The 16,317-nt window shown below is 33.3% G+C and overlaps 2 protein-coding genes across 2 annotated transcripts in view; one reads left to right on the forward strand and one right to left on the reverse strand.

Annotated features, from left to right (window-relative positions):
• LOC132550984 (sperm flagellar protein 2-like) overlaps positions 1–869 on the reverse strand; it is a 29,421-nt gene extending 28,552 nt beyond the window's left edge. The window contains exon 1 of the mRNA XM_060215085.1: positions 812–869. Within this exon, the coding sequence (XP_060071068.1) occupies positions 812–869 (58 nt within the window). The remainder of the gene's footprint in view (positions 1–811) is intronic.
• A 348-nt stretch (positions 870–1,217) lies between these two features.
• LOC132550990 (UDP-N-acetylglucosamine transferase subunit ALG14 homolog) lies at positions 1,218–12,493 on the forward strand. Its single transcript, XM_060215093.1, has 5 exons — positions 1,218–1,350; positions 5,879–6,027; positions 10,098–10,220; positions 11,714–11,773; positions 12,212–12,493. Exons 1-5 carry the CDS (start codon positions 1,218–1,220, stop codon positions 12,380–12,382), a joined length of 636 nt encoding a protein of 211 aa, XP_060071076.1. The 3' UTR covers positions 12,383–12,493.
• Positions 12,494–16,317: the final 3,824 nt, after the last annotated feature.

Here is a 16,317-nt window from a genome sequence, read left to right on the forward strand (position 1 = left end):
GATCATTGGTATGGACACTTTAACCTAGGTATTGTAATTACGATTATACTTACCTGTATTTTCATGTCTTTATGATGTTGCACTATTTCAAATTAATCTATTTGGATTTGCTGGAATGTCATTTATTTAAAACTTTATTCTGATATTTTCATCAGAATTACAGTCTACATTTATACTTAAAAGTTATATGTCATTTTTAACTTTGCAGACTTTACATTTATGACAGTCAAAATCAAAATGTAGACGAACTTTGTGCCACCACAGGTAATTTAGCCAAGGTTATTTATACATAATGTCTTTATCATAACTGCAGATACTTTCATACTTGTACTGTATCTATTATCTATTATATAAATCTATATGTCTGTATTTACCTGGACATAGTTCATTTTGATATGATTATATTGTATCAAGTTACTCATTTGTAGTCAATTGTATTATATTTAATTTAAATGATAGTGATGTTCCATACTAATATGTTTTAGTCATATTTGTCTGATATTCATGTAGAGTGTAGTTATATTGTTTTAGTCGACAGAAAACTATGGTCAGAACTCTCAACAGGTTTCGTGTCTTTATTTGGACATGGCTTAGCCAACCTGTTACACTTTCATACTTTCACATGAGATTGGCATCTTGTTGGAATTACTGCAGGCTGCCTTCAATTAAGATAGGTAGATTGTGCACTGCAGGATAATGTTTCTGTGAAGTAAGCTATAGTAAAGAGGCAGTGAAGAATGATAACTGAAAATGAAACATTAAAATATTTACAATCTGCATAATCAAATGTCACATTTCAAGCTGAACTCACCGACTCTCTGAGATATTGACAGCTCATCATTGAGCCATCTACAAAGAATTTCTGTCATCTTTAGCAATTAGATAGATTCCGTTCTCATAGAGTTGTGATTATTTGCAATCATGATATGTCGGCCATGTTGTCGCACTGGTTATTCCCATAGTAACTACTACCCGTACAATTCTGTTATGAGTTATCTGATTGGACAATTTAAACTGTGTCTATTTCTTTGATTGGTGATTTAGTTTTAATAATTTTCGGCATTCATTTACGACTTTAGATTTGATAAATATTTTCCATTGGTTATCAAAAATGTCAAGCTACGATTATCTTAATAATTCTAAATAATAAGATGAGTATTTTTATTTCATCTACGCATAAAGATATTACGACTACCGTCATTGAACAAGTTGTAAACATGGACAACACATGGTCCTGGATTGTTTTAACAATCTTAATTTTCATCGTCTCCGTATTATACGTCGCTTTGAAAAGACAACCTCTGTTTTCATGTTCAAGGGAAGCCTCAGTATTGGCCATCGTCGGTTCTGGTACGTCTTTACTACGCTACTTTTCTGTCATTTCCGGGAAATATTTATGATCGTCACAAAATGTTATCCATCCTTGTCCTGTCGTTCGTGGTGTTCGGTTATTTATTCTTAAATATAGCTAAATCGATAAACATTATAATAGTATGATATTTTTTATTCAGGTAAAATAGGCCTGTAGCACGATATTATTTATTAACGAGACATTATACAATGAAAATCACAATACGGTTCGTACAATGTAATGTGAGATTTTTAAAGAAGCTAATAGCGCTATAAAAAAAGACAGGTAGAATACTATAAAAGATAAATAGGTAGAACAAGACAGTAACTATATATTAAACGCTTAATTTACTAGGGATGTTATGTGCCATTTGTAATAAGAGGGTAATATGAAAATCACTCTAGTACTAGTCTACACTCGTTGGGGTTCAAACTAGTGACCGTTTGGTCTCTATGAAAGTTCCCACTAGTCACAGCTAATAAGGTTCTTTATCTCCAAGGATTCATTTGAATCTCTTGTATCTCCTACACTTGAAGTATTCATGCAATAACTGTATTTTCTGGATTATATATGTGGGAGAAAAAATAAAGGATGAAAAAAAAACCCAGAAAAACAAGCACCAGTAGGAGATGGTACTGACTTTTTTCACGAGTACCTGCCCATCACGTGTTTGTGACTGAAAAAGATCATATAGAACCATCATTTAATGGTATACAGGATGATTTCAAGATTGAATAAAACTTACATTCAGGTGGATTTAAATAATCATGCCTTTAAATATGAATCACAATAATATAATCTGCAATTTTGCAGTTACTTAGAAGTCATAACGGAAGTTTACAATAGCTTTTTGCATCCTGGGATCAATAGGTCATCGTGTTAACTTATAGATCAAATTCTAGACACTTCACCATGCATGTTTATGAAATGAATAGCTTGGTGTAAGTTACAAGGAGAAATGATATGGAACTATAAGAATTTGGTTGGCATTGAGGGCCTTTGTTAATATTTAACAGTACAGACACCAGTGGAGAGATTGTTAATTAAGCATACAAAACTTGAGGCCCTATATCTGTGAGTAGACAATCTGTGAAGGCACCCAATGGTTTTGGAATTACATCAATTAAATAAAGGAAGGAATAATGAAAAATACCTTGCCTCAGCAGGTTGAAAGTTCAAGCTGGCAACCCTTCAGTTTCTAGCTGGACACTCTACTGCTCAACTAAATGAAAATTCCCACTAGTCGAGGCTAGTACTTATAGGGTAATATACACTCTCAACTTCTCCCTCCTTCATAAAGTCTTTGACCTGGAGACAACAACAACCCAGGTTCCGTAGCTCTGATTCCTATAGCTTCTACCCATAGAGTGGTTAATGACACCAAATTTGAAATAGGAAAGTGTAATGAAAAACACCCTGCTCAGTCAGGGTTTAAACTAGCAACCCATTGGTCTAGATCTCTAGTCTGACACTCTGCCACTCAACTAAAAAGATATTTCCATTAGTAGAGGCGAGTAAGGTGATATGTACTCTTAAATTTTCCACATTTAACTTTGTACCCATGGCATCCTTTAAAAATTAAAGGAAAGAGGAATTACAAATAGGAAATGGACTGGTAATGAGTCAGATAGCACAAAAACGCAATCTCTGTGTATGATTATATGGTGTCCGATTGTATTTAACTTGTTACAAAAATCAACAGGTATTTATGGTGAGAAGAGTACTGAAACAATAGTACCGGTACATGTGTATATGCTCAATAGTAGACAATCGTAAGTCTGGAAATCACTGCCTCAACAAATATCTGTTGGTAGTGTTACATTAAAGTTCATTATAACACAGACTTTCTGTCAGTCCCAATTCCATCAAAAGCAGAATGACATGCTTCTGATATGCAAAAATTCAATCAAAATGGCAACAATGAAACTGCTTAAGATATGAAATCACAGTTTTAATTAGGAAATAGTGAATTCTATGGATTATATATGTGTTTAGCCAAAAAAAACAGAATTAGGAAGGGAATACAAACATTCAAAAGGTAGAGAGCAATTACCAAACTGTATCCAGATATAGTCAGTGTGAAATGCAACTTATTACATTACTACATTATAGTTTAATTGATCATGAGCCCCAAGTAGAGTCAGTAGAAAGTGGCCTCTTTCAGTGTGAAATACTCCTCTCTATTTCCCCTCCCTCCACCAACCCACATCCTCTACAGGGAAGATCGCACTTGTCCTCAAGATTTTGGAGGTAATATGAGGTAGTAATGCTTGGCCTTATTAAAGCAAACTATCCAGTATCTCCCCCTACTCAGGTGCCAATGTGACCGAGATAATTTTTATACGCCCGTCGAAAGACTGACGTATTATGGTATGGCGCTGTCCGGTGTCCGTCATAAACTTTTATTTGTCCGGAGATCTCCTCCTTCATTTTTCAGCCAATCTTTATGAAACTTGGTAGGCTAAATCACCATGATATGAAGTTGTGTTTTCCTGAACGGGGTTTTGATTTGGTGATTTGAACAAGAGTTATGCCCCTTTGTTTATTTCACTATAGAAATCTTGTCCGGAGATCTCCTTCAACATTTTTCAGTCGATCTTTATGAAACTTGGTAGGCTTAATCACCATGATATGAAATTGTGTTTTCCTGAACGGGGTTTTGATTAGACAATTTGAATAAGAGTTATGCCCCTTTGCTGTTTTGGCTATTCACAGGCATATTTTGTTCTGTTTTGCGGTACTCTTGTTCCATATCAGGTCAGTCTGCTGTGATCCCAGGATAAACTATACTTACCTCTACCTATTTAACTAATGAGATGTTCTTCATTACCATGTACAAGGAAGCAACTATTGTTTAACTAGGGTGACATACAGATGATTGGATGGTTGAAATGATGTTGATTGTAGATGGTTTAAGTGGAGCTAACAGATTCAAAGATGGTGTACAATATATTATTCTGATTCAAGCAATGTCTGCTGTAGTCCAAAAAGATGTCCGTGATTTACCTTTTGTTACAACCAATACAGAGATAAAAATATATCATGAATAGATAGTTTTAAAGCTTCAGACTATAAATCTATAAATCTGATGTTGGAAATTTGAGATGCTCATATGCTCATTATTTCATCTGATGTAGTGTGAGTGGGGGGAAGGCTATTAAAATCACATCCATTGTCACACATTGTCAGACAATAAATCTGATATTGAGAACCTGTGATGCTCATTATTTCATTTGATGTAGTGTTGGGAAGGGTGCTATTAAAATTGCATTGATTGTCCGACATCTGCCTGTAAACAATTCTTATTATTGTTATTTCTTAAACAGTACTGGATGGATCAATCTCAAGTTTATCCCTGAAGTCATTTTTTATTTTGTGACTGATCAGGAAATGAATCCTGTATTCTAAGATTCTAACTAATTTTTTTCCAAGTGTGTTTAGAGTTATCTAGTCTTGGTACATTGATACCACAAATGTGAAGGATGGAAATAAAGATTAAAAAAACCAATTAGATTGATGGATTCATTAGACACATTTGGTTCATCTGTAATGAATAAACAACTGAAAAAATGCAGGTATTTGGGTCTCAATTATTCTAGATTATTGAAGTAAAAATCATTACATGCAAAGATGTTTTTCTGAGAATTTCTTTTAATCCTAAATGTAGTGAAAAATGTTTTGCAGATATCTGCAAATTGGCCAACATTGAAATTGTCTTGTTAGGTAACATGCAAGTATATGTACTGTCAGAAAGGTTATATCAATCCTTAAGATTTTCTTTGTAGCAAAAGCTACAAGGAATATTTCAATACATACAGATAACTTTGACTGAATAAACACATTTGCCAATTGCGGGTGTTTGCTATTCAGAGAGACCTGTTATATCTTGGATTGCAAAACTATGTCTGTTGTCCTCATTGAAGAGGTGTCCATTGAAGAGGCAATGCAAAGTGAAATACATAGGAAGGACCTAGAAGTGTCCATTGGAGGAAACTGTCTGTTGTAAAAAGGTGTGGCTTGACAGAAAAACAAAATGACTGACAGATGGCCTGCTTGAATTTTGACTATAAAAGTTTGTTATCACTATTTCTTGAGAAGGACATATGTTTTTCTGAAATTTGGTTTGTTCCCTTGTTCCCTAGTTGTGCCTGTTTGATTTTGGGACTGATTAGAAAAACGAAATGGCCAGATAGGCAGCCATCTTGGATTTAGCAATGAAAGATAATTATCAAATGGAATTTCAGATTTTATGCATTGTATAGTTAAGAGCAAAAACAGAGGAAACTGCAAAAGAAAAGAAAACAAGGGAAAAACTGGATTAAAAAAGAAACAAAAACCAAATAATTGGGGATGCTAAATCTCTGAAGGATCCTGTTTATTATGCTTTGTAAATGCCTGCCTTGACAATTAGCAGTTGTGCCAATGGTCTACAGTTGTGTGATGTCATTGTTAATGATTTCATGATCATACATAAGTGTTATTCTGTTCACAAGTTTCAAATGTTTCGTGTCATTATTTGTGTTCCAGGAGGTCACACTACTGAGATTCTTACGTTGATGAGTGGTTTAGGTGAGCATTATACACCACGGTATTATGTCATAGCCAACACAGACACCATGAGTGAAGAAAAAGTACATGACTTTGAAGTAAAAAGAGGTCAGGGCAATTCAAAAAATGTAAGTAAATTGTAAATAGAAATGCAGTGCTGTTTTGTAATTAACAAAATAATTCCAATTATGAAATTCTATGATTTTATAAGTAATTATTGCATGTTCTTTGAATATTTACTTTATTTATTTTGTAGTAAGCCTAACACATTGTATTTAAGTTAATATCATGGGCTTATTACAAGACAGTCTAATCGTATTTGTTAATCTTATTGCTGGGCTTATTTTTTTCTGCTACTGCTTATAAAGCATCGGTCCAAATACTCTAACCAGTACAACCAGTTTGTCAATTGTACCATCAGTCTGATTAAAATCCTAAACTGTTGTCGTCTCTGTACTTCACATTCTTATTGCAAGTTCTGACATATCTTATGGTGCATGTCACAAAGACTTGGCACAAATTCCCAACCCACACTCCATATAGTGACAATTGATGGTATCACATTTTGCAATTAAAAAATTAACCTGGAGATAAAATATTGAGTTGTTTTTTTTTTTTTTTTTAGTGACAAAAAAGATCTCTGATTATTTCCAAAAACTTATTGAAAATGAGCCGGTAGTCTATAATACATATCAAATAGACTGTGGGCTAGAAATGTTGTGCCAAGTCCCTGTGGTACATATCAGAATATAGTATAGTATAGAAAGCATCAGATCAAGACCCCATTTCAATAATTTTTTGAGATATGTAAAGTGGAGGTAATTATCATTACCTTTCATGAAATTGTTAAATTGCTCAGGGCACACTGACTTTGTATTATGTATATGTAATTGTTCTGAAAGAATCTATCTGTATAAATCTTGTTATTAAAAAAAATATTGAAGAGGTACTTTTACACAAATTTAAATGAAATAGCTTCAAAATATAAATTAGTATGAAGGAATCACTGTTACAGACACAATATTTTACATATCACTATAATCTGAAGCAGTTATTATTGGGACTCAAATATTTGACTCCTGGGCTGATGCTTTTCTTGTGGAACTCACTCAAAATTTGAGCACTTACTATATTTCATTTTTACTGGACTGATTGAAATTTGGGAAATGATGCTCTGAGCTCACCAAGAAATTCTACAAAAATGACCTGTTAAGTTATGAAAACCTAATACATGTGTACCTGTCCAGGTGTCAGTAACATTAATTACCCTGGCTGTATATACCCAGCCAGGTATATTGTTGATTATCTTAGCACCTCCATCATGTGGGTGTTTCTACCAGTTGTACATAGATACTATATTTGCCCACAATAGTTAATTAATTAAAACAATTTATTGAATTCATATATAGCAACACATGTGATCGGAACTGTAGGGATTAACAACTGTCCATGGTATAATGCAGTCCATGACAGATCAGTGCATTATGAGGACACTGACATTTATAAGACAATCTATTGTGGACTACAAATATTACTGACCACCAGATGACGTGAACCACTAGATCCACATGTCGTGGACTAAATTTCATTTAATCTGTAAATGTTAAAATCTGATACAATGTGCATGCACTTTATTCTCTAGACCACCAACTAAAATTAGGTAGTCAACGGAAAAATTGCCGAATATTGATTGAAATCGTAATCAAGACAACTTATGCATTAGAAGTCAGACTTTTTATTCATTTCAAATTTGTTATCATACATTTCATTATATCAACACATTTCAATTTGTTACATAAAACATTACCTTGCAACAGACTTCAGTCTTTGATGATAATACTGGATCGGATTGGCACTGATGTTCATGTGTTTTTCATTAAACGTAGCAATCCTTTTGTTTATACAGGTCTTTGTCAAAAAGGTCATGACTGTAATCATCTCATGAAAATTAATTGTTATGTATTAAATGTCATGATTTATTTGAAATGTACTCATTTGACACAGCATCGAACACCTCAATATGGGTAGCTCACATCTCTGATGTCACATACACAAGTTTAACACTGTAAATCAGACCTATGGTAATCAGCTTCTATCCTGTGTTTTATTTGCAAGCTTTTTAACTTCCTACATGCTATTGCCCTTTGACACTGACTTATAAAGGTTATGCTTAATGTGCTACATATATCGAAGATGTATAATACAGAGAGATAAGAATTTGCCTTTATCTCTTTTTAATGCTGTAGCAAAGAAATTCAAGTTAACTAGACTTGCTGTTGTTATAAAACATTATAAAGCTGTATAATTTTTTCAAATTAGTTGTACTAACACTTTCATTTTTTGTATAAGAAAATGCATGTTTATTTACAACTGATATACTATCCTAAATTGTAAGTCACTTTCTGTTTGAAACATCAAGAAAATCATCTTTAACTTGATGACATCAAAATACTAAATACTTTTCTGATTGACTTCTGTAACTTTTGTGATTCATCACCTTTATTTATTAGAATTATTTTTGGTAAGAAAATGAGCTTCACTGCTCACTAGCGAACCAAACGGCTCTGGTCAGAATTGTCAGTGCTAAACACTGACTACATCATAGAGGCACAGGTAGATAAGATTATCAGGTAGACAATGGTAAAAGAAGGGGAACTTCATGACTTTATGACTTGGAATTTGCAAAAAGAAATGGCCTTGACTTATATTTAAGATCACAGGGGTCAAACTTGTTTAAACATATAAATGTCTTATTTTCGTGAACTAAAATGCCTAGATGCATAATATTTGGCTGATGTGTACCTAGGATGCAGCCCAACAAAAGTTGTAAAACAAAATGATCTAGACATATATTCATGGTACAGGAGTCAGATTTGTTCAAATCTTTAAATGACTTCTTCTCCTGTACTAAAAGGCATGCTATTTGGATGATATGTTCCTTGGATGAAGCCCAATAAAGTTTGTGAAAAGAAATCACCTTGATCCATATTCATCTTGATCCTGGATTGAGCTCCAACTTTACTGTCAAAAATTAGATAACACTTGTTACAGTTACCTATTTCTCACCAAAACTACCATCTGCATCATGGAAAACAGCTTCTTAATAAGATTAAATACAAAGTAGAAAAAATTACCCTTCTCCCTGTTGAAAGTTATTGTAGTCAGATGACCGCTAAGGCCCATGGACCTCTTTTTCATATCTCCATAAGAAACAGAAATACCATGATCTCTATCTCAGTCTGTGCAATTATCACGTACCAAATATATTCTTTTCAAAAAGTATTGAGACCAACTTGGCAATTTCCAAGTTGGTCTCAATACTTCGTATTATGATATTTTTTCTTTAATGCAGTTGCTTTTCTTATTCCCTATAAAATATATTCTCAGGTCAGGACTCAACTTATTTTATTACAAAATTTTCAACTCAGGATTTTTTTCACAAAATATGAATTACATGTACATGAAAACACTACCAGGTATGTTTTTTTTCTTAAATTTCCTATTATGTTTAAGACCTTATTAAAATAAGAATACTGAAGCTGAAGGCAATTTCTTTATTACAGATCGTATAAACATTTCGTCTAATTTAAACAATTGCCTCTGTCATTTGAATATGGTTTTTAACCCAGTTTTACTTGGCTCCTAAATTTATCATTTGACGAAAAAATATCGAGTTTAGCAAAATTTTCAGCACAAGAATTTTGAGGCTGGTTTAACTCCTGGGAATAAAGTTTGGCAAATTTTTCGGCACAAAAATTTTGAGGCTGGTTCAACTCCTGGGAATAGGTTGTTGAATAATGTGCTGATATCTTTATAGGTACACTAATGTTTGACATCATCCTTTCATTCTTGGATCTTCTGCCCCTTTTTTTTATACTCTCTCCTGATTAGTTGATAACTATAACTAACTCCTGACAACTTACTGATACTTGTCAATCTGCTGTTTTTGTAGATGTACATGTATTACAAATGGCCTACTAACTGTTAGTGCATCACCATAACATTATGAAAGTCACCATGTTATTCATTTCTGTCATAATAAAAATGAAATCTGTGCCAAAATTGAAAAGGAATTGATGTAGTTTGAAGAGAGTTGTCAGAAGGTGACGAAGTGAAAAAAAAATTTTCATTTAGAGCTCCTTGTCATTCAAAAGTCTGGGATTTCAATAAATAAAACAGTATTTAAAATTTATTTCAGTATGAAATCCACAAGATTCCACGTAGTCGTGAAGTGAAGCAGTCCTGGGTAACAACTGTTCTTTCTACATTAAGGGCTACACTGGTGTCCTTTCCACTGGTGTTTAGACTCCGACCAAACATTGTAAGTATACCTGATCTTATGATAAGTAGTTCAGGGTGAGGATATTGTTTGCTGCAAGATAATCATGGTAAGCTCTTCCCTACACGCAGCCAGCCGTGGTCCGGCTGTAATGCCAGTAAATTTTGCTGTACCAGAGGAACTTTATCTACATAAGGGGTGTCCATGAAATTTCATTGGGTGTCTTAACACCATGTGCAATCCTTCCCCTGTAATTGATCTTCCACCAAAACAATCATCCTGTCATGCAAGCATTCAAATAGTGCTCATTGGCACATCCTCCCAAGGTATATACATACATCAGTCATAGTCATGGCATTTTTTAAGGTTAATTCTTTACATTCAATCTATAGGAAATCAAAATGGATTTGTCAGAAGAGATGCTCACAGAATCTTTAAACAGGTCCTGGGCTCAGGATCTTGAATTTTTTCACTATTCTTTGAACATTTTGCATTGGCAGTTTGTGTTACCATCAATGAGTTTGAATAGTGTACCCTAGAAAGAAAACCTTAATGGGCAAAACTTTATCAAGTTTCAAGTGATTTAGTCTACTATGCCAACTTTTCGACAACTGTATTTCTTTCCTTATGAACTTACCTGAATGTTGTCAAACCTTCAATAGACATGATACATCATTAAATCAGATTTTTGAAAGGTAAATTAAAAACTTTTGTGTTTTATTTTAATCAATTTTAAATCAAAGATGTATTTTTTACAGCTTTTCAAAAAAATAGATTTCCTTCCAAAGGATTGCCATATGACAACATGTATAACTCAAATGAATATTTTGAATACACATTTACTTACCTGGTACTCATTTTGGTGTTATTTTCATGGATTTTGATAATTTACGACTTGTCCTTGATTTGTTCTTATTGACTTAATTTCACATATTTTGATGTTTTGAATTATATTTCCACACAGAGCAATTATTTTGCAGCATAATGTTAATGTCAGGTAAACAAAGATTGAACAGAAAACTGCTGATGTTTTGATAGTCTGAAATGTCAATCAACATTGCAGGATAAATAGAATACATTGTAAGTGTCTTAAGATATAAGCTGCATTTTTGCTTAGGACAGAAAGACGACAAAAGTGGCTCATGTCTTTTACTTTGTTTTACTCTCGCAAAAATAGAGTTTATATTTTAAATCAATGACCATGTATTCTTTATATATTGCACCTGGCAATATACCATGTAACATAACGTTCTCTCATATATATGCATTAAAATATCAGGAAATAATTGATTTCAGTATATACAGAACAGACAGGTTCAGCCAGGACAAATAGATTCTCATTACTTCCGTTTCCCATTGTTGTCAGCAGATTTTTTTCTTTTTATCTGATTCCAAACACCAACAGAATGTCACCAGTCCTCGATGATGTTATCTGGTATTCGTTTTGTTGAGTCCACCGTTATTCATGGAACTAAAATAGATTTTCATTATCACACCACTACAAAATTAATCTAAACAAAAGTGTTTAATTTCAGATTCTTTGTAATGGTCCAGGGACGTGTATACCTATCTGTATTGCTGGCTTTGTGCTAAAGGTAACACCAGACATTTTTTGTTTGTATTCGTATACAGATTCATTTGAAATTTTGGATGCAATAACCAAGAGTTCAGAATTCAAACTTCATAAAAGCCAGCCCACATCCATTTCAGTAGATATGTTATTTCATTTTCTTATGATAAGTTCATCTCCCTGTTCTGAGTCAGAAGTTATGAACTGACCTTAAGAAAGTAAAAGAAGTAAATGCAAGTACATTAGAATATGTTCAACATACTCACTAAGATTGTTTTATGTTACATAATAGACTTACCTTAACAACATACAGTATGACTTTTTTTTTTATTTTTGTAGAAATACATTAACTTTTCATCAAGTAAACAGTATTTATTACAAAAACGTATGTTTCATGAAAAACGTTTTAGTTTCATTCACCCCTGCTGCCATTTTAAATGTAAATTTGATGTTTTTTCTTCAGATTTTCACTCTTGGGAGGACACAGATTATTTATGTAGAAAGTATATGTCGCGTAGAGACGCTGTCCATGTCAGCCAGACTGCTGTATTATGTAGCAGATGACATGTTTGTACAATGGGAGAGCCTACAGAAGCGCTACCCAAGGTGTAAATACATAGGTCGCCTGGTGTGATGTGCCATCTTTATAATTGACAATTTTTTTATTTGGTGCTAAGGAGAAAAATTATTTATGGCTTGGTCTTCAACAATATAATGTTATATAATAAATCTTATTTATAATATGTATTCAGTCTGTGTTTACGTTTATTTATTGACTTCTGTTTCTAAATTTCATCATTATGTTTTGTTGTGTGAAACGCAATTTGCATATAAGCACTGGACATTTCTAAATAATAACATTACAATCAATCAGCTGTGTCTTTATACAGCTTAAGGCATAGGAAAATGTAAAACTCTTATTTCATCTCATATTAAATGGTTTCTCATGTACTGGGGTAAACATATTGTCCAATGGCAACACTAGAAGAAATGGGAGAGATTTAGGGATATCCCAATTCAAATAGGGGAAAAAGCTCTATGGAAACCATATTATCTAGATGATGCCTTCCTTGTTGTGCAATGACATTTCCTGTCACATCACAAAGTTGTGAAAAAGTCTTTCTTATGTTTGAAGTTGATATATACCAGTTGGAATTAAGGCATTTAAAACAACCATAAATATTCTGACCTGTTTAAGATATTTATGGAAACACAAATGATATTTACTGATTCTTTAAAAGACCAGGATTTACCCAGTTAGGACTAATGGGCTTAGAACAATCTGTAATCAGACTTCATTAGCTGTTTATATTGGATAAAGAATTATCACATTGGTTTTCAGTGTTAGTGAGTTGGGCAGTAGTTACTTGACAGCTTTTAACCATTGTTTAGCACTGATATTGTTTGGTTTGTGGAGTTTGCCACATAAACGAGAAATATGTTAATTGCGTGCTTGATGGTGTTAACACATTTGTTTTGTAGTCGACGAAACTTCATCCAGTGAGCTTCAGTAATGGTACATTTGACCCAAAGGGTCAGGATGACCTTTAGCCATTGTGTCTCCTCCGTTGTCAACTTTTCATTCAAATGACTTCTTAATAACCAAATGGCCCAGAGTGCTGATATTTGGCCTGTAGCATGCTGGGTGAAGGGCTACCAGTTTTGTTAAAATGAATGACATTGACCCACTTTCAAGGTCACAGGGGTCAAATCTGTTGAAATCTTAAAACAACTTCTCAATAACCAAAAGGTCCAGGGTGCTGATATTGGGACTGTAGCAGGTGTCAAATATGAGTTTGTTTGCATTTTTCCTGAAATTATTGGTCATGTTTGAGATATACAGGTATTGAAGTTTAGTTATGTTAAATACATCCTTACATGTATACATATTTATAAACTACTTCACAATTACATTAATGATAGAGAGGTAAAATTTATGTAAACCTAAAATTTCCTCTGATTTCTGACATTTGATTGCCATGGTTACCAACTCAAAAAATCCTAAAAATGCCAAAATACTGCTAATTCCTACCTTACACTACAACTTTATAGAAGAAATTTATTTCTGAACACCTATCTTAAAATCAACAACAATGTCATGGTAACAAACTATTCACATTCCAGCAAAATCCAACTTGGAAATCCTTCACAACATGACCACATGTAAACACTATGAAAATTTCACTTCCTGTAAAGCTAGTTTTTGTTTCGTAAACAAAGATTTGAGACTGCCTAAATAGTACTCTACAAAATAAAGCTAAAATATCATTGTAAAAAAAAATAAAACACCACATTGTCCACTTGGACATGATAAGACGAGACAAATTATAGCAAGGATTTATTTTTTAAATTTTAATTAAAACCTTTATAATGGTGTAATCTAATGAACAAAAATATCATCCATAGTCACACCCAGAAACTGTGTACAAGTGCCTTGACCTGTATTCAAATTCTCTCGGGTCAAGTAAGCTGGGATTTTAAAATATCTTTTTCACCAAGCAATAGGTCCAGAGTAATGACATTTGTGTGTATTAAGAATATGATGTTTTATGAAGCAAGAATGTCTTCTTTGTTAGTTATAGAGTAGTTTTTGCATTTTAGGCCTAATTGGCCTCTTTATAATATAGGTCTTTATAGTCAAATGACCATTAAGTCCTGTTGGCCTCTTTGTTAAAGGCACGTTTTTATTTCCAAATTTACCGTCTTATTTCGTTAAATTAAAAAGGGGGTTCATTAGATCTGATGGTGATTCCCTTATTCGGGATACAAGTTTTGGCAGTAACAATCAAGTTATCTAAGAAATCAGACAGCATCATTAATATCATCTAAATCACGTAACAAATTTAAGATAGATGAACTCAGTTTTCTTCTGAATAAATTATAATTTCCTGTGTCATAAAGCCAAACTTTTCGCTTAAAGTATCTGAAGCACTGGCTTGGGAATATAAAAAAGAACATTAAACTGGACATTGATATCTAACAGGTTGGTCGAGAAAGCTTTCTCTAACATAACATTTACTAATAAGGTTATCACTACTAGTGCAGACTATAACAATAACTCAGATGCTTCTGTACAAAAAGGTGGCGATTTAACATGCTGAGATAGATTAAATAAACATGTATATCAAGTAGAAGGGATGAGAGGCGGACTACTAGGATATTTACATTAAAATCGCCGGTTATTACAATGCCAGAAATACCTGTATTATACCTCTAAAGAGTGCGAAATTGTGATTACAGGGAAGTTTGGAGGCTGATAAAAAGTACCAGTTAACATTTTTTTCCTAAACAGAGTACAACACAATATTTAACCAAAGACATTCAATGGTAGCTGTCTCCATGCCTGATCGCTTTTCGTAGAAATATAATATTTTAGATAAACCGGTATACCACCAGCATGATTTGATTTCCTCCATTGTTAAAAGTAATTATAACATCCATTGATTGACTGTTCGTTTTCTTCATCAGCACCAGTAATTGATTCCATTGTATTATAGCAATGTTTCTTTGACTTTGACGGATTTTGATATCTTATATCTTGGTCTGATAATCCTGACTTCTGTATGACCCCATGAATAGTACATCTATATTATCATCACTTTGCCATAGAATCCTGCTCAAGACTTCCAATGTCTAGCTTGTATTGTCAAATAATAATTCTCCATCTGCACATTGATTCTTCATTGGATCTATATCACATGTAGACATTTACATCCAAAGTCTTCACCTATTGGTAAGGACTTGTAGACTCTCCACATATTTCATTACCATTATTGTGACATGGATGAAATAAGACGTGCGGACGAACTATTTGTAGCTCCGCCAGCAATGATAATATAAGTAAAGTGTATATCACAAATCTTCTATCACATCAATGTACTTGCATTACAGGAAGTAAATATGTCGTAATTGAGTTAATGGTATAATGGACAAGATATAATAAGCTTAATTTAATGATGATTGTAAATATGAATTGGTATATTTACTATTCCATGAGAATGCCTTGTAATCTGATGACATCCGTCGTGTTACCATTCTTGTTGGCATGGAAACGGCGGTGACTTGCTGTCAATATCACCATTCCACTTGAAGTCGATAATGAACAGTTTATTTCAGTTCCAACAAAGGTGTTATCGACATAAGACATCAAAATGTGTAGGTAATCTAGATAAAACTATTCAGCACACATTTCATGGTCTTTAAAACCAGTGTTTTGTTGGGCATGCTCACCGTTAAGCGCTAGCAAAGACAGTTGGCTGTAAAGCTCTGCCACATACATCACAGGAGATCAATGCTTTCTTAAACATTACTATCTAAAAGAGCACAAACATATATAGAATTTGATACCTATATATTTGTATCTAAAATTGTCAAACTCCAAACTGAAGATAGACAGCCAGTCTAGATGATGTGGCTCCTAAGACAAATTTATACCAACCCTATCAGTGGACTTTCTGTCCATTTAGATAATCTTTACTCTACAGACTGCCACTAATAAATAAAAAAGATTAATGGTACCTGAATGAAACTTATTTCACCATATATTACGTAAAAATACTATGATTATGT

Source organism: Ylistrum balloti, unplaced genomic scaffold, assembly GCF_031769215.1.
Source record: "Ylistrum balloti isolate Yb309-2 unplaced genomic scaffold, AGI_CSIRO_Ybal_v1 Utg370160, whole genome shotgun sequence".
Lineage (NCBI taxonomy): Eukaryota > Metazoa > Mollusca > Bivalvia > Pectinida > Pectinidae > Ylistrum > Ylistrum balloti.